The 25,491-nt window shown below is 46.5% G+C and overlaps 3 protein-coding genes and 1 long non-coding RNA gene across 11 annotated transcripts in view; 2 read left to right on the top strand and 2 right to left on the bottom strand.

The window, feature by feature from the left end:
- Positions 1 to 2,101: 2,101 nt before the first annotated feature.
- On the bottom strand, positions 2,102 to 7,669 carry PRRT1B (proline rich transmembrane protein 1B). The gene is made up of 4 exons (XM_007475177.2): positions 7,530 to 7,669; positions 3,468 to 4,024; positions 2,551 to 2,691; positions 2,102 to 2,336 (listed from the first exon to the last, which is right to left on the bottom strand). The coding sequence occupies exons 1-4, from the start codon at positions 7,537 to 7,539 to the stop codon at positions 2,187 to 2,189; spliced, it is 858 nt and encodes a 285-aa protein (XP_007475239.1). The 5' UTR covers positions 7,540 to 7,669; the 3' UTR covers positions 2,102 to 2,186.
- LOC103099369 (uncharacterized) lies at positions 3,532 to 4,710 on the top strand. The gene is made up of 2 exons (XR_001626731.2): positions 3,532 to 3,670; positions 4,456 to 4,710. It is a non-coding gene; the product is annotated as an uncharacterized LOC103099369 (long non-coding RNA).
- Positions 7,670 to 12,042: 4,373 nt separating the features above from the next.
- UCK1 (uridine-cytidine kinase 1) lies at positions 12,043 to 20,551 on the top strand. 2 transcript variants are annotated; one of them, XM_001365083.5, is made up of 7 exons: positions 12,043 to 12,456; positions 12,875 to 13,034; positions 14,309 to 14,405; positions 14,652 to 14,794; positions 14,881 to 14,975; positions 16,461 to 16,509; positions 19,094 to 20,551. In XM_001365083.5, exons 1-7 carry the CDS (start codon positions 12,352 to 12,354, stop codon positions 19,273 to 19,275), a joined length of 831 nt encoding a protein of 276 aa, XP_001365120.1. In that variant the 5' UTR covers positions 12,043 to 12,351; the 3' UTR covers positions 19,276 to 20,551. The 2 variants fall into 2 exon arrangements, with proteins under 2 accessions (XP_001365120.1, XP_056668572.1); XM_056812594.1 differs by lacking the exon at positions 19,094 to 20,551 and having other exon boundaries at positions 12,223 to 12,456; positions 14,881 to 14,988; positions 16,461 to 16,480.
- The window catches only part of POMT1 (protein O-mannosyltransferase 1), a 45,597-nt gene continuing 35,917 nt past the window's right edge, over positions 15,812 to 25,491 (bottom strand). For 4 of the 7 annotated variants that reach the window (XM_007475175.3, XM_001370198.5, XM_007475176.3 and 1 more), the window contains 3 exons: positions 24,008 to 24,134; positions 23,265 to 23,442; positions 15,812 to 21,627 (listed from right to left, as the gene is read on the bottom strand). In XM_007475175.3, the coding sequence (XP_007475237.1) occupies positions 21,453 to 21,627; positions 23,265 to 23,442; positions 24,008 to 24,134 (480 nt within the window). In that variant the 3' untranslated portion in view covers positions 15,812 to 21,452. The remainder of the gene's footprint in view (positions 21,628 to 23,264; positions 23,443 to 24,007; positions 24,135 to 25,491) is intronic. The other 3 variants (XR_458357.3, XR_008915349.1, XR_008915348.1) reach the window with 2 other exon arrangements.

The following is a 25,491-nucleotide window of genomic DNA, read 5'->3' as shown; positions in this document are numbered from 1 at the left end:
TCATGTGTCTCTACTACCAGCAGGTGGTGACAAAATCTCACATATGCAGGGCGGGGGGGGGGGGGGTCGTCCCCTGGTGGTAGAATGTGTGTAAGACACAACTGGCTCTAGACTAGATGATCATTGGCGGTCCTCTAGAGCAGGGTTCTTGATCTTTGTGGAGAGCTCGGGAGCTCTCTGTAAGTCCAGGGAAGCCTATGGTTCCCCTGGGGAGAATATTTTTCAATGCATATAAAATACAAGGGAAATCTATCCTATTGAAATGCTTATCAAAATAACTATAATAATAAATAAAAGATCCCAGATCTCAGGGGTAGAATTCCCATATTAGACCATAAGCTCCCTGAGGGAGTCGAGCGGAGGGGGGAGGGAGGGGCAGATAGAAGGACGGAATAAGGAACCTGGAGTCAAGCAGCCCTGAGTTCACTTCACGGCTGCCTCACTTTCTTCATCTATAAAATGAGAATAATAACAGTGCCTGTGTCACAAGGTTGTCCAGAGGATCAAATGAGATCACTGTACAGTGCTTTACAAACTTAAAGGAAGCACCAGCTGCTTGGCTGACCTCTTCTTTTGTAGAGTAATGAGAGCTGTTAGCACTTACAGAGCATTTTAAGGTTTGCCAAATTTTCACATGAACTCTGTGACATGGGGTGCTATTATCATCCCCATTTTACATCTGAGGAAACAGTCAAGTCAGACAGAGGTCACGCGTCAGACAATGGGGGCTCAGAAGTGACTGCTAGCTCCAGGAGGGCAGTACATTTGGACAAATGTCGCTAACTGAAGCGGTGTCTAACTCAAGTGGAAACACATCAGGGTTGGAAATTGGGGTCACTAAGCCAGGGTGAGGAGAGCCCTGAGAAGGATCCCTGCAGGCCACATGTCGACGTAGTTTTGAAAATGTGCCAGCTCCCACGTTTTATTATATTTGTATTTATTGAATATTTCCCAATGACATGCTAATCCACTTTGGGCCACACTGAGGACCATTCCAGGCTGCTTGCAGCCCACAAGCCTCTGTTGGACAACTCTGGCTGGATAAGTCTGGCTCATGATGCCCAAAGCAAAGAGAGAGTTGGACAGCCAAGCTAAGTCAACCAGGATATTACCCATACACAGTGTTTTGCTTAGGATTTTTATTTATTGACCAAACTTACTCACCTTGTTTCAGGAAGTAAAGGTTTGAGAGAGTCACTGTTAAACCCAGGGCTCTGGGGAAGGCTGAAGGACAGAGGGGCAAGACAGGCCAGTCTGGGGAGCTAAGGGGGGAGAGGAGGAGGAAGCTGGGGCTCTGGGATACAGATGAGCTCATCTCTCCAGTGCAGTTGGGGAAATAACAAATACTGATTGGCTCTGCCCTGGGCTCTCCTTGGAGACAGGGATGCAAGAACTGGGGAAGAATTATTATCTTTTTCTAACAGCTTCCTGGACTTTAAAGTGTCTTTGAGGGAATGGCTAACTCTCTGGTTGTCGAAAAGATGGTTTTGTTGATATAAGCCCTAAAGGGGCCACACAGGGACAACCTGGAGGCATCAAAGGATATAAATCAAGTTGGAAGGGACCTTAGCTACTCCAACCCCAGGCCTGGAAAGGAGAAAAAAGCAGCCCAGGGTCTCTCTCTCTCTCTCTCCTCTCTCTGTCTCTCTCTCTGTCTCTCTGTCTCTCTGTCTCTCTCTGTCTCTCTCTGTCTCTCTCTGTCTCTCTGTCTCTCTCTCTCTCTCTCTCTCTCTCTCTCTCTGTCTCTCTCTCTCCTCCCTACCTCCTTCCCTCCCTCCATCCATCTCTCTCATGCACACACGCACACACGCTCACATCTTCATCTTCAGTGCTGGGAAGACCAATAGAAAGGCAGAGGTTGGTCCTGGGTGGGGAGCTCCATCACAGCTTAGAGGATCCATGCTAAGCCCCCAACATCTGGGGGGGGGGTCCTAGGTCACAATGAGTTACAGTCGAAGGGCTGGCATCCCCAGTAGCAGAGTCACAGGGACAGATGAGGCAGGTGGGAAGGAAACAGCAGCAGCACTGGAGACCCCCGCACTCTCCCTGGAGGGCAGGAGGGAGAAGAGCGATGAGTCCACAGAAATGAGAGCAGCCTGGATATGCTGGGCGTTTTTATTAGGAGTCCCGGGCAGCAGTGGGGTGTTGCCCCGGGTGTTGGGAGGAGAAGTCCCAGAAGAGGTCCCTCAGGGAATGTAGAGCGCCACTATGACATAGATGACCCAGCTGGTAGACACGAAGACCCCAAAAAGCAGACTGAAGAGCACCAAGGAGCGGGCTTTCCTGGACGCCTGTTCCGCCTGGGCCAGGTCTCCACGGCTCAGAGCCGCTCGGGTCTGGGGCACAGAGGGAGAAAGAAGGCCGGAGGTGAACAGGACTGTTGTTTCCAGAGTGCCAAGCCTTCCTTTCCCCTCCCTCCATCCCTCCCTCCATCCTTCTCCTTCCAGGAGAGAGCAAGCCTGCATCTTAAACTTGGCAAGGAAGGGAGAAGGAAGGTCCCCGGGACCCCGAAGCCCTGGCCTGGCATGGCCCTGGCTGTGGTCAGCCTACCTCATGAGAGTAGACAATGGCGATAACCCCAGTAATCAGGCAGCAGAAGAGCGTTACCAACACAGATTCTACCATGTAATCCTTAGGCAGGGGCCTCCGGTCCATAGCGGCGGCGGACATACTGTTCATGGGGCTGTTATACTGTAGGGGGGAGAATAGAGGCTGAGGAGTGCAGAGAGTGAAGAAGGGGAGACACTAGGACCAAGTCATCGAATCTCTGCTCTGTACCCCCTGGAGAGGCCTCCACAGGTCAGCCTGTCCGGGCCCCAATCTCAGTGCAGGTCAATGATGACGATTCCCCATTTAAAGACCGGCAAATTGAGACCAAGAAGTGAAATGGCTTGCCAGGTCACAGAGCTGGGAGTGGTAGGAGGACCGAACCCCAGGTGTCTTGAGGCAACCAGTAGGCCATTTCCCCCTCCAGCACACAGTGGCCACCCTAAATCCAACACGGGATCAGGGAAAGAGCCCTGGATTTCCAGCTGAAATGAGATCCTGTCGTTTTCGAAGTCTAGCCTGGAGGCACTACTTCAGTGTTTCTTCCCTTCCCTTCCCTTTCCTCAGAGCCAGAAGAGCAGGCTTCTAGGCTGGGACCCTGGCTAAGTCTTTTCTCGCTCTCCTTTTCCTCGCCTTTACAGGCGGGGATCGGACCCCTGCTAAGTCAAGACGCACTGAGCCCAGTGGCGGGAGGCCGGGCCCAAGGGCGGCGTGTCAGGGGCTCGGTCCTTCGGCTTCTCGGCCCACTCTGAAAAGTGGTTCACGGTTCTCCATAGCCGCAGCCCCAAGCGCGGAGCTGTGGGAAGTCATCGCTCTTAAACTAGTCCTCCTATATCAGAACTGACCTACTCTAGACCCAAGTCCGGGGCAGCGCGAGGGCGGGAAGGGGAGGGCAGGGATAATACCGCCGCGCCACGTACAATGGAGTAAGGGAAGGCTCCAGAAGGCAGGCTTGCGGATGGATACATCGCCTGTGGTGAAGGGGCCGGTGGGTACAGGGATGATGGAGACGGTCCCGACGGATACAGAGGGGTGGCTGATGGCGCCGCGGGGTAGAGAGGCTGCGGCGAAGGCCCCGGCTGATACAGAATGGGCATCTGCCCAGAGAAGCCCGACGGGAAAGGTGGGTAGAGCATATGGACAGCCTTGGGGTCCGGCGGGGTGTAGGGTGGGGGCTCGCCCACGAAACCAATGTTGGGGATCCCTCCCGATGCACATTTGGGCATCTGCCCACTCTCATCGGTAGGCTTGGGCTGTGGAGGACTCAGGTAGGAGGATGGGTCGTCATTCCAGGAGGCCACGCAGGGCAGTGATGGCAGTTCTGCCGTCGTCTCTCCATTCTCCCCACTGGTCCTGGGGGCACTGCCTGCTTCTGCTGCTTCTGCTGCAGCGTCCACACGGTCCCCTGCATCAGGGACCTCACGGCTGGGGGCTGCTTCGGAGGAAGGGATGGTGCTGCCACTTCTGCCTTCTGGACCTTAAAAGGAATGACGGGCACATGAGAACCTTATCACCCGACTCAGCCCGCGCCTAAGCTCCCCGGCTCCAACTCTATAAGGCAAAACTTAGAGAGAAGGGGACAGGAGGGCAGCAGGGGGCTCAGTGGCTAGAGAGCCAGGTCCAGAGATAGAGGTCCTGGGTTCAAATCTGGCCTCAGACACTTCCCAGCTGTGTGACCCTGGGAAAGTCCCTTAACCTTCACTACCTAGCCCTGACCACTCTTCTGCCTTGGAGCAGTATTGATTCTAAGAGGGAAAGGGGGTGGGGGGGAGAAAGAAGGAAGGAAGGAACAAATGAAGGAGGAAGGGAAGGAGGGAGGGAGGAAAGGACAAGAAGTTTCTGGACTAAAGTGTCCATTGTCTCCTTTCCCCACTCCTACCACTTTGATATCTATTTTCCAACTCCCAGAATTAAAGAACAGAGTGACAAACTGGAAGGAGACCTAGAATACAGAATGTCAGTGGATTCCAGCGGTCTTCATCTTCAGATGGAGCCTCAGAAAGTGAAAAGACTCACCGAGGGTCACACAGGCAGTAAGGACAGAGCTGGGATTTGAACACAGATCTTCTGGCAGCAAAATCCACACTCTTACTCATTAGTGGCAAATGTGTGAAAGCATAGCTCCAGCCATGTATTTCTTTATACAGATACAACTTGTTTGTACATGTTTGTTTTTTGCTTGTTCTGCATCTCTCTTTGTACCCATAGCACTTAGCACATCCCTTAGGCACATAGTAGGTGCTTTGCTTTCAAAATGACTGACGATTCTCTCCTATCCCTTCCTGCCTCACTTCCATCCTTTTCCCCCCTTTAGCCCATACTTTCTTAGAATCATTACTGTGTATTGGTTCCAAGGCAGAAGAGCAGTAAGGGCTAGGCAATGAGGGTTAAGTGACTTGCCCTGGGTCACACAGCCAGGAAGTATCTGAGGTCACATTTGAATCCAGGTTTTCTGGACTCCAGGCCTGGCTGTCCATGCACTGAGCCCCCTGATGCCCCCTCCCCTATACCCTCCAGTGGCTCTCTTTCATCACCTGTAAAATCCTGTTTGGCATTCAAAGCTCTTTAGAATCTGTCCTTGCCCCTACCTCTCTGGTTATCTTACATGGTACCCCCCCCCCATCCTCACCACCTCCAAGATCAGGTATAACACTGGCCTCTTTTTGCCATTCCTCAAGCAAAATCCTCATCTCCTGATGTCCAGCATTTTCTCTGGCTGTTTGCCATGCCAGGAATGCCTCCTTATCTCCTCCTGGGCATCCTGGACTCTTTCAGGCCCCAGCTCTCATCCCTGATGTCCCTTAAAGCTCGGGCCCCCTTCCCTCGGTGAGCTCCCCTTGATGTGCTATGGATTGTTGGCACGAGAGCTGTTTCCATGTTGTGCCACCCGCCTGGGCCTCAGCCTGTGAGTCCCTAAAGAGGGGGATTCGCTTTCACCTTTCTCTGAGTCCCCTGTGCCCCGCTCGGTGCCTGGCACTGACAAGCTGGTACTGACTGTCCTCGAGGTCTCACAGGGCCTGGCGTATAATACAGGAAGGCCTTACTAAATGTTACAATTGATTCATGTGTTTGCTGGGTGATCCACTGACTGACAGCCTCAGATGGGCCCTTCCTTTGAGGGCTCTCTCAGCTCCGGGGTGCCGGGGCCCGGCTCTGCTCCCAGCTCTCCCACACCATGGGGCTGGACGAGGCAGAGCCAGGTATCTCCCTCTCCCGTGTAAGTGGGCCGCCTTCTCTCCCAAACCCCAGTTATCCTAACGCAAACCACTGCTTCCCCACCGGCCTCAACCAGGCAAATACCAGGCCTGATCAGATCCGATAAGGTTAGGGAAAGTAAATAAATTTCCAAGCCCAGCCTGATAGGGGATATCTTCTGGGAGCCTCTGGGGCCTCAGGTTTCTCCCAAGAGAGCCCCAACTCACCTGATCTTACGTCAGGGGCCAATAGGGCTCCAGGGCTCAGGCTGGGGCCGGCCCTCAAACAAAGCAGGGTGCAGGGGAGGCCCCTCTCTGAGAGGAGCCTCAGCTAGCATCTCCTGTCAGGGAACCCACGGTGGGGCAACTAAAGGCTTTGGTGGGGGGCAGATGGGAGGGTGAAAAGCATCTGTGCTCCCCCCACAGCCCCCACTCCTCCCCAGATCAAGGCTCCTGACGAGGCCCAGCTTTTCTCCACAGAAAGATGTGAGCCCCTCTGGAGCAGGGATAGTGAGCAGGGGAAGGGTTCTCTTTCCCCTCCTTCCTCTTTTTTGCTCCTCCCTTGCCCCCATTCTCTTTTTCCTTTTCTCTCCCTCTCCCCCTCCCCCTCCTTCTGTCTCCCCCTTTCTGTCTCTCTTTGTCTCTCGGCCTCTCAGTCTCTTTATCTCTCTTTCTCTGTCTCACTGTCTGTTTCTCTCTTTGTCTCTGCCTCTCTCCATTTCTCTGCCTGGCTCTCTAGTCTTTGCCTTTCCAATTTCTTCCATTCTGGGACATTTATTAAATGGCTCCTCTGGGCAGTGTCCTCTGCTGGGTCTGAAGAGGCTATGAAGATGACCCAGGACCGTCCCCTCTCCACATCCAGCTCTTCCCCCTAGGCATAGGCCCTGGCTCAGGGACTGGATAGAGGGGGAGGGAGGAACAGATCCCATCGGTGGCCATTTGCCACACTCCGCTGTGCCCTGTGACCCCGGCATGCCGGCAGAGGGGCTGGGTAAGTGGAGGCCCCTGAGCCCTCCAGCCCCACCCCATCTGTCTTTCTCCACTGGCCCATCTCTGACCCCAAAGGGCCCCCTCTCCCCCACCAGGAATCAGGTTTCCTCAGTAACCACTAATTTAGTCCAGGGGTAAGGGGTAAGAATGGGAGTGAGGTGGGATGGCCTTGGCCCATCTTCCCTCTACCCCACACCCCTGAACCTAGCCTCCCTGGAGAGACAGTGGGGGTCTCTCCTCTCCTCTTCTCTCTCCCATGAACCCCTGCCTCGGACACAGATTAGCTTGTGCCTCAGCCCCCCCCATCCCCCCCAAGGAAAACGAGGTCATTGGGTTCACTGGTCTTTAAGGTCTCTTGCAGCTTGAAGTCTATGAAGGTCTGATACTTCCTACAGATCCCACGCTGCCCTGGCCAGATCTTCCTTCCTTAAACACTCTTCCTTCTCTGTGCAGCTGTAGCGTTACTTCTTGGGGTTGATATATGGAAAATAATCAGCCTCCCAGTTTGGGATAAAAGGTGGGAGGATGAAGAGCTCCCCACAAGTCTCTCAGGGACCACAAACTGCCTCCTCCTCCCAGCAGTACTCTGGTTCTCTGGGCCTCCTAGAAGCCCAGCAACTGCTGGTCCATTTCTGTGGGCCAGAGATAGGGGCCAGAGAGGCCCCAAGGGGGGCAGGGGGTGAGCGTAGCCCTGGGGTGAAAGCCACAGTGTACTCTGCAGTTCCCCCAAGAACTTGCGCCGGGAGCCCCTTCTTTCTCTCTGGGCAGTTCCAGGGCAGCGATGGGGAGCTCTCTTACCTGGCTCCATGGGGAATCTTCTCCAGCTGCCCAGGCCGCAGGTGCCCCCTCCTCCCTCTAGCTTGGTGTCCGGCAGCCTCCTGCGGCTGGACCGTCCCGCCTGCCTGGGGCTCCTCTTTCCTCACTGGGTTCTAATTTCCTGTTGCCTGACTTCACTTGGTTAATAATTGACAGCCTTGTTTGCAGGCGGCTGTGTCAGCCAGGAGCTCCTCCTTCCGGCCCCTCTGCTAGCTGGCAGTGCCCGGCCGGAGACCCCCGCGTCCCTCGGCTGGGGCCCAGGGCAGGGGGAAGCACCCCTCCGACCCGCAGTCCGCAAACAGCGTGGGAGCCCAAGCCCGGCGCTCTGGAGGGTCCCAGGGTGCCTCACACAGGCTGGTGGAGCCCAAGGAAGGGCAGGTCTGGCCTGGCCCGAGATTTCCATCGTCCCTTTGCTGCGGCCAACTCATTTGGGAGTCCTAAGAGAGGCTGCTGGGCTTGCCACTGAAAGGCTCGGCACACATCGGGTGCCCAGTCATGGGTGCCTGTACAACACTTGGTGTTTCCCAAGTGCTTGCACCCAGGATTGCCAGGTGATGCCCCATCCAAGTATTAATCAGGCCTGACCCTGCTTAGCTTCTGAGATTGGGGATGCTCAGGGGGGTATGGCCGTAGACCTGAGCCCTTACGGTCTGTGTCAGTAACAACTCCGAGGCAGGACAAGAGCTAGGCAGATGGAGTTAAGTGACTTACTCAGGGTCACCCAACTAGGAAGTGTCTGAGGCCAGATTTGAACCCAGGACCTTCCGTCTCTAGGCCTGGTGCTCTATTCACTATGCTACCTAGTCACTCCTGATTTGAGCTGATTTTATTTTGTTTTTTAAAAATCCTCACCTTATTAAGTCTTGGACTCAATACTATATATTGATTCCAAGGCAGAAGAGTGGTACAGGCTAGGCAGTGGGGGGTCAAGTGACTTGCCCAGGATCACACAGCTGGGAAGTGTCTGAAGCCAGATTTGAACACCAGACCTCCCATCTCTAGGCCTGGCTCTCCATCCCCTGAGCTATGCAGCCGCCCCCTTGAACAGATTTAAAAAATAAAAACTGCCTCACGTCCAGTGACATGAAAAGATTGGCAAGGGCAGAGAGAAAACTCCAGGGAAGGGGGCAGATAAGAGGAGGGAGTTCTTCTGACTTTGAACAAGTTATAACCTCTCTGAGCCCCGGTTTTCTCATCTACAAGATGGAGATAATAACAATGCTCATTCCTACAGGCTGTGGTAAGGAAAATATTTCTTAAACCTGAAAGCATTATGGAGCTCGGAATAGAAATTTAGCAACTGGGAGACGCCAAATGGATGAAGAATGCCTGTTGCCCAGATCTCAGTGGGCATCCGGAACAGCGAAATGGACACGGAGGCGGGCCCAGAGTTGGAGGGGGAGCGGAGAGCAGGCTGGATTGTTTGGGGGAAACTGCACCGCCTGTTTACTGACCAGGAGCTTCCCAGAAGAGAATTTCAATGAAAACTCACTGCATGGAAGCGTTGTGGGAAAAACAACCCCAAGAATGGGAGGCCAGACTCCCTTCAGTCCAGAAGCAAGAAAAGGATTCTCTGAAGGAGAAGAGGTTTTTAGAGTATCCAATAGCCCGAGCTGGTGAGATGGTCTAGAGGGGCTGCTGGAGTAGCCCTCTCCAGGCGGGGAGTGGCAGTCCTCCAGGACAGCCAGGGTTTGCATGTTTAGGGAAGGCCTGGGGGCTTGTCGCCTCCCCTTCCAGGGAAATCTCCACCTTCTCCCAGAAGAGCCCACCCCTGGCCTTTACACGTTACACGTGCGGTTTGGGTCCAACACATCCTGGGTGAGCCTAGGGACACCAAAAGGAAATAAGGAGCATGTGCAGATGGGAGGGGGGTCCCCTGGACTGCCATGGCCCCCCCATTTGACAGTACGGGAAGAGGTCTTGCTACCCTTCTGGCAAAGACGTAAACATGGGGTGGGGGAGTACAGCCCACCAGACGACCACTAGAGATAATTAATAATGCTTAACCATTCAGAACTATGGTAAATGCCGAACAATATAAGCAATTAGTAATACTGAGTGGCACAAAGCTGGCAACAATACAGCCTAACAGTTCAGAGCTGGTGCATAGAAGGGAACAGTAGAGAGCCATTAACACTTACTAGCTGTGTGATGGTGGGTAAGTCACATATCTTCTTGCCTACCTCAGTTTCCTCATTTGAGAAACAGGGTCAATTAATGGTAGAAACTACCCAGAGTGGTTCTGAGACTCAAATAGGAGAATATTTATAAAAAGTGCTTAGTAGAGTGTTTGGCACGAAGTCTCCCTCCACTATTATTGGCATTTATATAGTGCAAAACACTTTATCAATATTATATTATTCTTACAACAACTCTGGGAGGGAAATGCTATTATTACCCCCATTTTGCAGATGAGCAAACCTCGGCAAAAAGAGGTTTAGTGATTTATACTGGGTCACACAGCTAATAATTTTTGAATTTATAAACCATACTATATGCACTCCTCCACCGAGGTGCCAGCTAGACAGGAGACCACATAGAAGTCAATGAAGAACTACGGAGTGAGGGCGAGCAGGCTACAACCCATCACCAATGAAGAGCCAAAGGAGAGCGAAGGATGTCAATCAAAGAAGTAATTGTATGGCAGAAAGAGAAGCTGGCCTGGTTGCAGAATGAGAGATAAACAGCCAGATTGCTGCATAAGAACCTCCCCTCTCAATGGTGAGAAATCAAAAAAGGTCTCCAGCAAGAGATTTGTAGGCATTCCCTAGAAGGAACTCCTGAAGCAATGACATCATCAATTCATTTGAGTATTTGAAAGGGAATTCCCTCAGAGGAAACTTTCTGCCGAAAGAGATGTCAATTGTTCAGTGGCTTCCAGTCACAGAATTGCCAGAGGATTGAGAAGTCAAGAGACAGCCAGTAATATGTAAAAGAAGGACTTGAATACAGTGCTTCCAGATGCAGTATTAACTCTTTTTTTATTTTAATTTTTTAATGTTCCCTTTTATTACTATGAACTTGATAAGTATAAACAAACACGAACATTTCCACATTCAAAGAACAGAAAAAGGAGGATCACATATGAAATTGTGAATCTCCATACAGTCGGTAATTCCAACACTGCTTTGCTCATCTGGGTTGAATTCTGCATTTTCTTTTGCTCTCTTATTTATTGTCGTTGTTGTTTTAAACCCTTACCTTCCATCTTAGAATCAATATTTTATATTAGTTCCAAGGCAGAGAAGAGCTGTAAAGGCTAAACAATGGGGGTGAAGTGACTTACCCAAGGGAAGACAATTAGAAAGTGTCTGAAGCTAGAATTGAAGTTAGATCTTCCTGTTTCCAGGCCTGGCTCCCAATTCACTGAGCCACCTACTGCTCCCTCTTATTTGTATTTTTAAATGATTCACCAATGTTCTTTTCTTTCCCTTCCTTCCTTCCTTCCTTCCTTCCTTCCTTCCTTCCTTCCTTCCTTCCTTCCTTCCTTCCTTCCTTCCTTCCTTCCTTCCTTCCTTCCTTCCTTCCTTCCTTCCTTCCTTCCTTCCTTTCTTTCTTTCTTTCTTTCTTTCTTTCTTTCTTTCTTTCTTTCTTTCTTTCTTTCTTTCTTTCTTTCTTTCTCTCTTCCTTTTTCTTCCATTCTTTCTTTTCTTCTTTTCAAAACCCTTCTATTCAACAAGAAACTAAATTTTTTTTTTTAATTTCCCTCTCCCACCCTCTCTGTTCTCCCCTCCTTAAGAAGGCAGGCCTGTACATAGGTTGAATATATATTATCATATAATACATGTTTCATATTGTGAAACAAAACACATACTGCTTACACTAAAGAAATTCATGGAGGAAATAAAGTGAAGCATGGTTTGTCACAAGCTGCGTTGGGACTATGACTGTGCCTTCCAGTGGGGGTGGATATCCTTTTTTGTCATGAATCCCTTGTAGTTATGCTGAACCATTGCCGGGTTGATAATTCATTCATTCCAAATTGATTATCATACACTATTGTTATTACTTGGTATGAGGTTCTCCTGGTTCTACTCACTTCACTTTGTATCACTTCACATGAGTCTTTTCAGAAAGTTGTTTGGGTTTGGTTTTTTGGTGGTTTTTTTGTTTGTTTATCATCTTGTTTGTCATTTCTTATGGCACAAAAGTAAGATCTTATTTGTATCAATGCTCTAGCAGCTAAACTCTTTGAAAGGAGGAGTTTTTGTTGTTCTTGTTGTTTGTTTGTTTGTTCTACATTATTTATCTAGTTCGAAGCACAAGGAAGAGAATGAAACGGGGAGAGATTGTGTTGACATACACACGGGCTCCCCATCCCCTGAGCTAACTATAATCTCACCGAAGATAAATTTCTTAGCAACGGTGTGGGCAGAACAGTCATCTTGGGATTAGCCCAGGTTGGAAGGAGATCCTGATGGCGGTGCTTTCTTAATGCAAATATTTAGGCTAAGTGAGCGCGGGGATAAATAGTATTGTTCTCTTTTCAGAGCGCCCGCAGAGTTCAGACAGGGAAGGGGTAGTCGTAACTCTTCAACAGTCCAGACACCAAGAAAAGGCTGGTGCCAGGTGAAAGGGACATTTAACACTCTCGAGCATGCGCTCTCCCCTCTGGCTTTAGCCAACTACAACTCCCGCGTCGCTCTGCGGCGCCGCGGGGACCCCTTGGCAACTAGAACTTGCGCGTGGTTTCCTCTGGGAGTTGTAGTCTCGGGGGCTGCCTCTGACCTCTGTTCTGGAAGCGGTCGGGCCAGCTAGAGCTGGGGAAAGGAGGGGAAGCCGATGCAGGGAAGACTAACTGGCCATGGCCTCGGATAGCGGCGGCGGCGGGGCGGCCGCTGCGGAGCAGGAGCGCCCTCACCAGCGACCCTTCCTGATCGGGGTGAGCGGTGGCACGGCCAGCGGAAAGGTGAGAATTCGGAGTGGGGGTGGGAGAAGGAAGCCCCCCCATGGGGAGCGGGGGAGCCCGTCCCGCGCCTGGAGCGGAGCCCCTCCTTGGGGCCCGAGCCGAGGCCGCGGGGTTGGCGGCACAATCCGCTGGGGGAACTGGGAGCCCGGCCCCGGGGGCGAGCTAGTCCGTCGGCCAGAGAGCTGGGGCAGCGGCTGGGCCTGGCAGGGTTGGAGCTGCTCGAGCCCTCTCGATCACCCCTCCCCCCCCCGTAGGAAGGCGGGGCTCGGAGGGAGCCCCCCTCCGCCTCCACCTGTGGCGGGGCAGGACTCGGGTGCGGAGCGAGCTCTCGACACCGGGCCTTGCGGGGGGCGGGGAGAGGCTGCGACCGTCTCATTCGGAGGGGCTTGAGGCGGGGGTCCTCCCGGCTTTTTCCCAGTCCACAGTGTGCGAGAAGATCATGGAACTGCTGGGCCAGCATGAAGTAGACCACCGACAGCGCAAGCTGGTCATCCTAAGCCAGGACAGGTTCTATAAAGTCCTGACCGCCGAGCAGAAGGCCAAGGCACTGAAGGGCCAGTACAACTTTGACCACCCAGGTAGAGCTGGAAACCTGGGGGTGGGGCGGGGCGGGGCGGGATCAGCGAGATAACAGCAATAACGGTTCCTGATACAAATAGATGTTTTAATTTACAGAGCACCTCCTTACAAACAGCCTGTGAGGTAGGTAGTAGAAATATCCCCATTTGACAGATGAGGAATCTGAGGCTCAGAGCTTGCAGTCATGTGATCAATAAGTGGCAGAACCAGGACTCAAACCAGGTCTTTGAATCTAACAGTACTGGAACCACCATTCCAGGTTCCTCCTTCACTAACCCTTTTCCCTACCTGGCTCCCCCCCCCCCCATTTCTCTCTTTGCCTTGGTCTGGGGCAGCCTTGGGGTGACTGAAGTGTTTTTGTGAATTAATCCTAAACTCCTAACACTAAGTGGACTGCACAGCGTTAAGCTGAGGACCTTGTCAGAACTGTCTAAGCCAAAGTTCCCTTTCCTGGCACAAAGCCAATCAGGAAAGCTTATTCCATGAGGTTATCAGTTCCTCCAGGCCTTTAAGCAGAGCACCCTGCAGGATTCTTGCACTGCAACAACCATCCTGTGGGTCTCTTTTTTTCTGTCTAGATGTTTTCAAGGGCCCACTATGCAAAAAATCTTCCCTTTCCTTCCCTAAAGGACAGTGACTGAACGTTCCCTCATTAATACTAAGGGTAGAGGTTTTGCAGAGGATCTAAAGGTATCTGTGTAAACAATAGCAGGTATATAGTCCTGAGATTTCAGCTCCTGAGTTAACCACCAAGAGCCAGGTGAAAAGAGAGAGGTTTGATGTTCTAGTAATTAGATAAAGGTGATGCTCAGACTACTCAACTTCTATGACCGTCCCATCATCCTCCTTGACCCTCTTCTAGAAAAAGAATCATTGCCCTAGTAAACTTGTCCTTAAAATGGCTCTGCCCCAGAAACATGGAACCTGATCCTTCTTGTCTCCTGGAAAGAATTCTGAGAGTGCCAAACAGTGCTTTGCACATAGTAGGTCTTTAATGTTTAATTTTCCGGTTAAAACCAACTTCCTGGTAGAGAGAATAATATAGGTACTGGTTATTACCAGATAGCTATCTGTATGAACTTGTTCAGCTTGTGATCTATAGAAATTTTTTAAGGTTGTGCTGATATTAGTTATATTTCAGTTCTGTAATTTGCATTGTTGATTTTTTAAAAGTTACCACCAGCTAGCCATAGGCCCCATGGCAACCAGATCTTTATTTACATCCCTCCGTAAGAACAGCTGGGATCTCTTGCCTTTTGTTCCATCTCTGCAGATGCTTTTGATAATGATTTGATGCGCATGACCCTGAAACACATTGTGGAGGGCAAAACCGTTGAGGTCCCGATCTATGATTTTGTGACCCATTCAAGGTAAGCAGGTGGTTTCTGGGAGGGCAGAGGAGGGCTGTGCACTTCAAGCCCATTAGATCTTCCTCTCAGGTGCTTACAGCAAGGACTTCCCTGCAGCAGGCCCTGCCCCCAGTCGGTTTCTGTGGACTCTTCGTGATCTGCCCCTTCCAAGGATTCAGTGCCCCCAGGACTGAAGCTGGTTGTGCAGACTGCCCCGGTGACCCTCTCTCTCCTGCAGTGTCCCATTTCCTCGCCTCTGCCTCGCAGGTTACTGGAGACAACTGTGGTTTACCCTGCGGATGTGGTTCTGTTTGAGGGCATTTTGGTATTCTATAGTCAAGAGATCCGGGACATGTTTCATCTTCGACTCTTTGTTGACACCGACTCAGATGTGAGGCTGTCTCGTAGAGGTAAGGGGGATGGCAGGCTTTCTTGACCTCTGACCTCAGACAGTTACACATGTGGTGGGCTAAGGACTGAATTGTTGCTTTTTCAGTTCTCCGAGATATGAACCGTGGGAGAGATTTGGAGCAGATCCTAACACAGTACACCACCTTTGTCAAACCAGCCTTTGAGGAATTCTGCCTACCGGTACCACCTTTGAGTTTGTTTAACATTTTTTTAATGACTTTTACATCATAGATTCAGTTATCACCTTAAAAAGGTTGTGCTGGTCAGTTTCCGTAGGATGCTGAGTCTTAAATGAAGCTTAATTTATATGTAAAGAAGAAGTTGAATGTAATTTACATGGAGGGAAGAATTCATGTGCAATTTATATGTAGGAAAGGATTTATGTGTAAAATTTATATGTACTTTATAATTTATGTGTAGGGAAAGATTTAGTTGGCCATTATCCTAAGTCCTCTAAATCATTCCTCTCTCTTCTCCATACTAATTTTGGCTAAGCCTCTAATAAGGTGCCTGGCTCCCCTGAATATTTAAGGGATTAACTTCTTAGTAAACTTTTTACATTTCAAAATTAATGTGCCGGCTAGCACTACTCCCTAATTTAGAAATACTGAAAGCATGGAGAGGTGATTTATGATCGGAAACCCTTTTTCCCTTCCTGATGCATGATTTCATCAGGGTAGGGCCTCCTAATAAAGAAACATCCCCTCCCAATGTAATGTAGTCACTAGTTCTACTACTAAGAATGGTAAAGAATTTCCTGAGGGCACTAAGAGGTTAACTGGATTTGCCCAGAATTTCATAGCCAGTAATGTCTGAGACAAGACCTGACCCCACATGTTCCTGATTCCCAGTCTGGCTTTTAAACATTACACCACACTGACTCTCAGGTAAAACTTTATGATGTTCACCAGAGTGACTTTCTAAGATGTCACAGCATAAAGGCACCAAAATTCCTGCTTAGGAAACTAGGATACTCTTTGCTATAGTGGGTGAAATAAGTCCAAGTAATCCTATGCTTAGATTCTATTTCCAGAAATTTATTTGGCATCAATAACTTGGCAGTTTAATCACATAAACAGACACAATAAGTCAGTTAATTAACATTAAGGGTTTAGTTGGCCAGAATGGTCAGGTTGTCTGAGCAGAGCTGTCATGTGATATTTCCCACGTCATTAGTTGCTCATGATGCTATGAGACTATCCTGTAGCAAGGCTCACTTCTTTCCTGTTCCACTTGAGAATTTATCCACATTTGCTTCCCAGCTCCTTGTAGGGTCAGAGACAGCTAGTGGATCAGAGTGGAAGAAAGTCATGGATTGCTAGGAGATGAATCTGGAGACTTCCTATCTTACTTGGCTCACCTTTGCCTGAAGCTGGCTCTGTAGTACAGAGAGATGGGCCATACAGGTTATTCTTCATAAGAAACATGAAAATTGTAGAAAGTCATGGGATAAAGTAATTTCTTTTGGCTTCCTACACCTGTTCAATTTGCCTCATTCTGTATGGTACAGTGATGGGCAACTCATATGAATCACCCTGTCCATTCTTGAGACAAATACTGAGGGCCCCCACCCAATATTTCAAGCTCAAAGTAGGATAAATTCCATTGAAAACTATAATCATTGTAGAAAAAGCTGCTTAAGAGAACTGTTATTTTGTCTTGCAGACTAAGAAGTATGCTGATGTGATCATCCCTCGAGGGGTTGACAACATGGGTAAGAAATGTCTGACCTCACTTATTCCTCAGAGTGGCTGCAATTTCTACCTAAAAGCTACATTTGGGCCTTACCTTTTAATTGTAATTTGATGCAAATCCCCCCAAATGCAAGGGCCCCTAAAGCACTCATTTACATGCACTTCCACTTGCCAGTTTTGTATCTTCTTTAAAAATTTATTTAAAACTTAAAGAATTGGAAAGAAATTACTACTAAAGAATTTTAACCAATTATCTTCAGATATTAACATAAAGCCATGATTAAAGTGCCAGGTGGGTAGATTTTACAAAGCTCATTTATTGATTCAGTTTGTTTTTACCTGCTGGGGTTTGTCCATTGCCTATGAGTGCCAAGAGCTAGGTTTCAATGAGTAATTACGGATTATAAAATTGAAACAGGCATCAGTTTCCAAAGAGTGGTGAGGATTAAGTTCAGTAAGTTAATAACACCATTAATTTCCTCAGCTCATTTGCTAAGGGAGTTAGGCTGATTTTTGCTCCCCCCTGCCACTTCTTGGTTCTCCTACTTCCATCACTTGGTAACCTTTCTTCCTTTGAGTTTCATGCTATTCCTATTACCCAATCAAAATCCTGGTAGCTATTTACAGACTCCAGGTCGCTCCCCTTCATTTCTTAATGAGTTCTGTATGTGGCTCACTATTATTCTCTCTTCTCAAACTCTTGTCTCATTCCAGGGGACTTCAGCATACATACTGATTCCCCTTCAGATACCCCAACTGCTCACTTCCCTTGAGCCACTCTTCTACCTCACCTTAATCACACACAAATATGTCATACTCTTGTGGTTTCCATCACCCACACATGTACCAACTCTGTGTTCAGGAACTCCAAAATCCCCTTATCTAATCATAATTTATTGGCTTTTCACCACTCCTTCTCTCTTCCTTTACAGTTTCTACTTCTATTCTTGGTCTGTACCAGGATCTCCAATCCCTTGACCCCTCAATTTTGAGGCCATCACCCCCTGCACTAGGCACTCTCTCCTTTTTTTTTTCCATCCAGAACCAATTCAGTTCTGCACTATCCTCCTCTGTTGAATTCCCAGCCCTCTTATATCCTTATTATGTTTAGCCACACCTCAACCTTGAATGACTTCCATCATTTGTTGTATTCTCTCCTACACACGGACTGCTGAACAAAGGTGGAGAAAATAATACAACTATTCTGATTATGTTACACAACAGTGAATGGGCCCTCACTGCTGATAGGCAGTCCTTCAGTTACTGCCTTATGAACTCCTTATAAATCCCACTCTCCCTAGTGGTTCTTCCAAACTTTTTCATCCCTTCTCAAATTTCTCATGATGTCCCCACTCCCCATGCCTCATGTTTTACAGGGAAAAAAATTGAGACCATTCACCTCTTCTCCCAACTTCCTCTTGTTACTCATATGCCTTCTGCCACTGTCTCTTCCATCCATCTAAAGTGTCCTTTCTTCTTATCAAGGCTAACCCCTTTGCTGGTTCAATTGATTCCATTCCATCCTGTCTTCTCCAACAGATTGTCCTGTCATCCCCACTCTTCCACTTATTTTCTGTTGGCCTATTTCCTACTTTCTACATTCTCATGTCTCCCCCATCCTGAAAAAAATCTTCACTTGATCCCTGTTATCATCCTATGTTTCTTCTATCCTTTGCAGCTCAGTTTTTAGAAAAGGCCATCTAAATAGGTGTCATTTTCACTCTTCTTAACCCCTACCACCTGGATTCCAACCGTACCATTCCACTGAAACTACTCTCTTCAAAAGTTACCAATGATTTCTTAGCTACCCAATCCAATGACCTTTTCTCAGTCCTCATTCTCCTTGACCTTTCTGCAACCTTTGAGACTGCTGATCACTCTCCTCCTTGATATTCTAAGTTTTCAGGATATCACCGACTCCTAGTTCTCCCTGATAACCTGCTGGTGGGTCTTCCTGCATCATCACTCCAATTCATCCTCCATTCAGCCACCAGTTACTTTCTAAAAGCACAGATCTGATTCAGTCACCCCTATCACCCTCTATCCATTCAGCAAACTCAAGTGGCTTCCCTATTGCCTCTAGAAGCAAATACAAAATGCTATGTTTGGCATTCAAAGCCCTTCCTAACCTATTTCCCTCCCTTTACAGTCTTCTTGCTTTTTACTCCCCAAAACACACTCTTTGATTCAATGACATTAGCCTCCTGCTTGTTACTTAAACAAGACACTCCATCTCTTAGCTCCAGGAATTCTTCTCTGGCTGTCCCCCATGCCTGGAATTTTTTCCCTCTTCATCTCTACCAGCAGACCTCCCTGACTTCCTCCCAAGTCCCAATTAAAATCTCATCTTTTATAGGAAGACTTTCTCAATCTCTCTTAATTCTAGTGCCTTCCCTCCAGTAATAATTTCCTATTTGTTTCTGTGTATTTGTTTGCAGTTAGATTCTCATTAGATTGTAAACTCCCTGAGGGCAAGAATTCTTTTACATCTTTTTGTATACTTAGCACAGTGACTAATACATAGTAGACTTAATAAGTGTCATTGATTGATTGATTGCCATCTCTGGCGAATCAGGACCACAACTGCTCCATTATCTTTTGCAGTTGCTATCAACCTCATTGTACAACATATTCAAGACATTTTGAATGGTGACATCTGCAAATGGCAGCGGGGAGTTCCAAATGGGAGGAGCTACAAGAGGACATTTTCTGAGCCTGGAGACCCTACTGTTGTGCTGACATCTGGTAAACGATCCCACCTGGAATCTAGAAGCAGACCCCACTGAGGAGCTGGAGGCTGTTACTTAGCTTCTAGGGCAGATCTTCCTTGATGACATCTGTATAATGAATGGGTCTGGAGTTACCTTTTTCCTTTTATTTTTTTAAAACAAAAATTCCATGCCCCAAGCCTTTAAAAATTAATCTTTTAGCATTTGTTACAAAATAATTCTACGATAAAATTATTTAACAATTTAGGAATATAAAAAATGTTAATCTTATTCAATCTTAAATGTGGGAAATACTGAAAGGACCTTCTTGATTGTTTTTATCTTCCACGTATTCAGGAGGCTTCTGAAATCCTTTTGGGCCATCTGAAAAATGCCCAACACCTGCATGAGTGAACCTACTATACTTGCTCCCAGAAATAATTCTAGCAACACATTTGAATAATAAATTGGGGGTCTGGGTCCTTGCTCTGTGGCTACTACGACCTTAATAGGAACTGTGTAGAAATATCTTCTATCCTCTTGGGTTATATATAGGGCAACAAGCAGAGTTGGGAATGCTGATAAGCACTTTAAAAAGGAAAAATATAAAAAACTACTATTAGACCTAAAGGAGTCTCCTGTTTTGGATGTATATACAAATGACCTAAAAGGTTCACATATACCTGACAGAATCAAGATTTGCCACAATAGAAGTCAATCAAATGGTTCTGATGTTTGTGTGGTTCTGACTTGAATACAGTTATACAATACCCAAACAAACAGCTCCACTTGAGGCTGTTGACTCTGTTCTTCTATACCTAGAAATTGCCAAGTCAAGGCTTACCTGTCCTGGGATCTAGGACACATGCTGCCTACCGCCAAACAGTTCACGTTATTACTCATTGCCATGTCCAATGCATGCTTTCCTTAGAGCTAAGTTACATGGTAGATTCTAGGGGTTCAAAATTAATGTTATTGCACAAATCAACCCTCCAAGTTGCTGTACCACTTATCATATATGGCCTAGCACTGAATTACGTATGAGAATGTTTTGGTCTATATGGTTCTATTTAACCTTTCCTCCTAACTAGTGTTCCGTACCCTCTATATAACATATATATGTACATTTTATATATATATATAAAAGATATATATAGAGCTGTTTATAATCAATCTCCTTATGTATAGCCACTTATGATTCTCTTCTATCTGGCATAAGTCATTATAGTTATTATGAGATACAGAAGGCAAGGAACTTTGTTCAGGTCCTTTGGTTTTCTAAACTGTAATTACCTAAAATCTTTGTTATGCTAAATGTACTGTTTCGGGACTAATAAACAAATTCCAAATATTAGTGTTCATTTGTCTCTTAAAAAATTTTTTTGTGTGTGTAAACATAAATCAGATTTCAGAAAGCAGAATTACAGAGATGACACTAATACCTTTCAGTCAGAGATGGTGTTCACTTAACAGAAAGCCACCTCAGAGCACTAACTCATAATAAGGATTTTTAAAAAATATACCATAAGACAGTACAAGGCTGCTGTAGGCTTTTTTATCTTGTAGTCAGAGAACTGAATTGAAGCCTCATAAGAGACTTATGACCAAAGTCACTTACCTTCCCATCATACAGTCTGGGAAAATGGAATCAAATCATTCAAGAATGACTTCTAGAAGGTCCCACCAAAGAAGAATACTCAGCTGTTTGTCTGGTACAGTAGCTTTTGGAAGTATGCATGGCAGTGTGAATCTAGCCATAGGAGAAACTGAGGGTAACAGTTCTTAGGATTCACAGCAACTTCTTCTAGTTAAAAAGTTGGACTGTAGTGCCATTGTGGACTCTCAAGTTCTTTTGGCCTACATAATTTCATCTCCATTGGGCTACAGGGTACGACTACATTAATCAGTTAAATGAAAGGGAGTTTTGTTCAGTTAAGGGCCACATGAGTCAGTGGAAACAGTCTGCTCTCTAGTTTCCAGGAAAAGACTTGTCTTTGCTCAAAATGTAGTTATCTTTTAAATGGCCTTCTCAATGGTGAAATGAAACAAATTAAGCAAGATGTGAAGTTTTCAGTTACTTCTTCCTATGGTTAAAGGCCAGGTACCTATCAGTTCCTGGAGAACAGACACTCTTTCAATCTCAAAATAGCTTTGCTTGTTAATAAACAAGTGTGTGAAAGAAACAAAATAAGATCTCTTCTACTTTATCCAAGCCCACTATCTCAGATTTCTACTAGTTTGTTCTTCTTTTTCCATTAATGTTTTCTGATCAGGATATCCCAGCTAGACTTCCAACGAAGGGCCTTGAGTTCATTTGTTGAAAGAGATTGATCCCCATAGGTTATTGGGCTGAAAGTGTGATAAACCAGATACACAGAGGAAAACCATACTATAATTAAGGAGTTGAACATGTTTTTCTGGAGCTGGGATCTGTGGGATCAGAAGACAAAAGTATGTGAGAGATTAAAAACACAGGTATACATATATAAAACCAATTAGCATTTATAGATTTTATAGCTTCCAAAGCATTTCTGCATATGTGATTTCATTGGAGGTTCTCAAAAATCCTACAAAGTACATGAAAACAAGTTCAGGGATAAGTAACTTGTTCAAATACATCACAACTAGTGGCAGAATTGGGCTAGGCAGTATACAAACACAAGCGTAATACTCTTTTTCTACTGCCTCTCCAAAAAGACTATTGTTTTCTTCCTCCATTCTGCTACCCCAAGAGTAATTATTGCTTTTTGTGGTTTGAGTCTGGGTCTCCCTATTTCACCCCAGCTGGCAGTGCAGTAGCCATTCACAGTTTTGGTCTCACTGTGCCAGCTTTGATCTGTTCTGTTTCTGACCTGGGCTGGTTGCCCCTCCTTAGGCAGCCTGGTGGTCTCTTGTTCCTGGTTACTCATTATATTGGGGCTGGACTTTGTGTTGACACCCGATGGACCTTAGTTCAGAACTTCTAAGCTCAACCCACCAGCCTCAGTCTCGACAGTCGCAGGGATTATGGATGTGTGCAGTACAACTAGCTGGAACTAATTAACTGCACCTGAACCCCATTCCTCCCGACTGTATTAATTCTAATAACTACTACCATCTTCCCAGTCACCCAGGCTCAACACTTTGAAATCATCTCCAACTTCTTACAGTCCCTCACATTACAAAGATATGTCTCCGAATTGTTCATCCCAACTCCACAAAATCTCTGGTATAGGCAGGTTTCTTCTTCTGAACTCCAACTGCTACCATGTTAGTTCAGCCCCTCACTTAAATCTCATCTCACTACCCACTATCGGTCTCCCTCCAGCCAATCTATATTGAAAAGAATCTGCCAGATTCATCTTTTGTAAAGGCAATTCATTTCTTTTATAGTCACCTAAGAAAGTCTATAAATTCCTAGGTCTGGCTGCAAGGGCTCCCTAAAGATTTGACCTCAGCCTGCTTTCTGGCATCATCTCCTCATGCTTTCCTACTTAAGACACAGCTCCTACATCTAAACAAATTGGATTACTTACTTTTCCTTGTACCAACTTTTTGCTTTCCTGCTCCTGTAACTTAGCTCATACCTCCTGCAATTATTCTTCCCCCATCTCAAGCTCCCTGAACCATTCTGGAACTTTGTAGTCTTTTCTGCAGGTCTCACATTTTCTATAATGTATCAGAATGTACCTGAACATTTCTACTAGACTAAGTTCCTTGAGTGCAGAAATCATATCTTATTTATCTCTGTAAGCCCCATGGGGTCTTGTATACAGCAAGTACCCAATAAAAATGTTTGTTGAATGAAAAGGAAAACTTCTTCATTTTTATTTTTTTAAAAACCTTCCAGCTTAGAATCAATACTGTGAATCAGTTCCAAGGCAGAACGGTAAGAGCTAGGTAATAGAGGTTAAGTGACTTGCCCAGGATCACACAGTTAAGGAAGTGTCTGAGGGTACATTAGAATCCAGGACCTCCTGTCTCTAGGCCTGGCTCTCTATCCACTGAGGCACCTAGCTACCCTACCCCCAAACTCACTCATTCTTACAGTCCTCCCAAACCAATGTTATTGCAGTGACCCCCAATACCTGCAGAGGTGCTCGCTCACATGCTGCAGCACAATTGGGAGCAGGATGATCTGGAAGGTTAGAGCAGGCAGGTAGTGGTAAAGGAATAATGTCTTCTCCATCATAAAGAAGGGGAGGTAGTTCACAGCCCAACCTCCACAACACACAGTCCCAGCTAATACCCAGCTTGACCAGGAATCTGAGCAAGAAGATCAAGGGGAAAAAAACCAACAAAAACTTAAACTTGTGCCACAGACAAGAAAATGCCGATTCTGGCTATCATTTATAAGTTTAGTTTAGCCTACTAGAACTGTTTAGTTCTCTTTAGATTTAAATATAAAAAAGCAATTTCTTAATTTATTGCATTTTCCTTCCCACATTCTCTGTGGGGAAGGAGTGGGATGTTGTACCAGCCTTCTTTGCACTAAGGAAGCATGATCTTGAACCTGAATGCCACCAAGTGCCCGAGAGAACTCGCATTGCTGCCCTTCCTCCCCTGCACTATGGAAGAGAAGCCCTGCATCTGAAGGCGGGGAATTAATTGCTAAATGACCATCTGGAAAATAAAAATAACCTGTTTCCTCTTCATAGAAACAGAAAATTCACAGGAATGAGGGGATTCCTGCTAACATTAATATTCAACATCTCCTGACTTAGGGCTCATTCTAACAGAGATACCATGTTGTCTCCTCAAGGTAGACCAAACTCACTAGAATGAAAAGTAAAGAACAGATAAATGAGAAAAAACACCAAAAAATACCTACCTTCAGGGATGTCACAAACATTTCTTCTCCGTCTGAGCAGATACCAGAAAAACAGAAGCACACAGGCCAAAGTGGCAATGTTGGCTGAAGACCAGGTCAAAGCATTTCCAAGTAGGTGGATCTGAGCCTATAAATACATGGGCCAATTACCTGGGCTAGTCAACCATATACATACAAGGTGGAAAAAAATTATCAAATTTTTTAAAATCCACTTTTTAAAACCCCTATTTTCTGTCTTAGTAACAACTCTAAGATAGAAGGGCAAGGGCTAGGAAAATAAGGTGAAGTGATTTGCCAAGGGTAACACAGCTAGTAAGTGTCCTAGGCCAGATTGGAAGCCAGGTCCTCCTGACTCCAGGCCTGGAGCTCTATCCACTGGGCCACTTAGTTGCCCTTATTTTTTATACTTTTATACTATATTTTTGACAGAATCTGCAGAGTTCTTAGCTATAAAGGAACGGAAATGTTCTGCTAGTGAATAAGCTGTATATTTAATGATGATCTCTTTTTTCCCCTTCCAATATAAGTATTTTATAAGTAATTTCTATGTGCAATACACTGTATCAGGAACTGAGGACAGAGACCAAATTAAAAAAAACAACAACAAAAAACCAGCCCCTGTTCCTTGAGGATCTCCTAAAAGAACACACAGTAGACCCTATATAAATAATGTTTTCTGATAAATTGCTTATATGATGGCTTTTTCAGAGCACAGTTCAAATGAAGCTCAATGACAACACACCGCCAAACTCTAGGTCTTTGTCCTAAAAAAACTGTATGTGTTGTTCTCTTCATTTCAGGTCCAAGTTCATCCTAAGTAAATCTCTGCCTGATTTCTGAGAGTGGGAAAGACAGAAAAGCAGCTGGCTGGTCTCCGTACCTCATATCTTTCTTCACACCCATCTATCCTATGTTCAGCTTTCCAACAGATTTTCCATTAACAAAGGTCTGACCATGTCATGACTCTGTTAGGAAGCTGAGTGACAAAGAGGCTAGAACACTGGACTTGGAATCAGGAAGAAGCAAATTGAAACCTGACCTAAGTCACCTATTAGCTGTGTAACCAATAGCAAATTTAAGTGGCACAATGGATAGTGTGTTGGGCCTGGAGTTGAGAAGACCCAAGTTCAAGTCTCACCTCAGTCTCTTACTGGCTTTGTGACCCCAGGCAAATCACTCAACCTATAACTGCCTCAGTTGACTCAGCTCTAAAATGGAGGTAATAATATCACCTATCTTCCAGGGTTGTTGTGAGAATCAAATGAAATAATAATTGTAAAGCACCTAGCATAATGCCAAGCACACGAGGACTTAATAAATGCTTGTTTCCTTACTTCCAAGTCTTTTAGCTTTTCCAAGTCTCAGTTCCCTCAACTGTAAAATGGGGATAATAATAGTACTTTCTTCTAAGGGTGTGAGGATTAAGTAAGATAGAAGTTATTGGGGTTTTTTTTTGAAAGATAATTTTATTTCCCCAATTACAT

The sequence above is a fragment of the Monodelphis domestica genome, chromosome 1, assembly GCF_027887165.1.
Source record: "Monodelphis domestica isolate mMonDom1 chromosome 1, mMonDom1.pri, whole genome shotgun sequence".
Lineage (NCBI taxonomy): Eukaryota > Metazoa > Chordata > Mammalia > Didelphimorphia > Didelphidae > Monodelphis > Monodelphis domestica.
Note: the sequence above shows the minus strand (reverse complement) of the source record. Positions and strands in the feature narration are given on the sequence as shown.

What these genes read in the sequence shown, in the direction of transcription:
- PRRT1B (XM_007475177.2), bottom strand. An exon ending in GAGCCTTCCCTTACTCCATT is followed by an intron (nt 2,692 to 3,467) that starts GTACGTGGCGCG and finishes TCCCCCCTACAG; the next exon opens with TATAACAGCCCCATGAACAG. An exon ending in CCATTGTCTACTCTCATGAG is followed by an intron (nt 2,337 to 2,550) that starts GTAGGCTGACCA and finishes TCTGTGCCCCAG; the next exon opens with ACCCGAGCGGCTCTGAGCCG.
- UCK1 (XM_001365083.5), top strand. Translation starts at nt 12,352, where the DNA reads ATGGCCTCGGATAGCGGCGGCGGCGGGGCGGCCGCTGCGGAGCAGGAG. An exon ending in GTGGCACGGCCAGCGGAAAG is followed by an intron (nt 12,457 to 12,874) that starts GTGAGAATTCGG and finishes GCTTTTTCCCAG; the next exon opens with TCCACAGTGTGCGAGAAGAT. An exon ending in GATTTTGTGACCCATTCAAG is followed by an intron (nt 14,406 to 14,651) that starts GTAAGCAGGTGG and finishes TCTGCCTCGCAG; the next exon opens with GTTACTGGAGACAACTGTGG.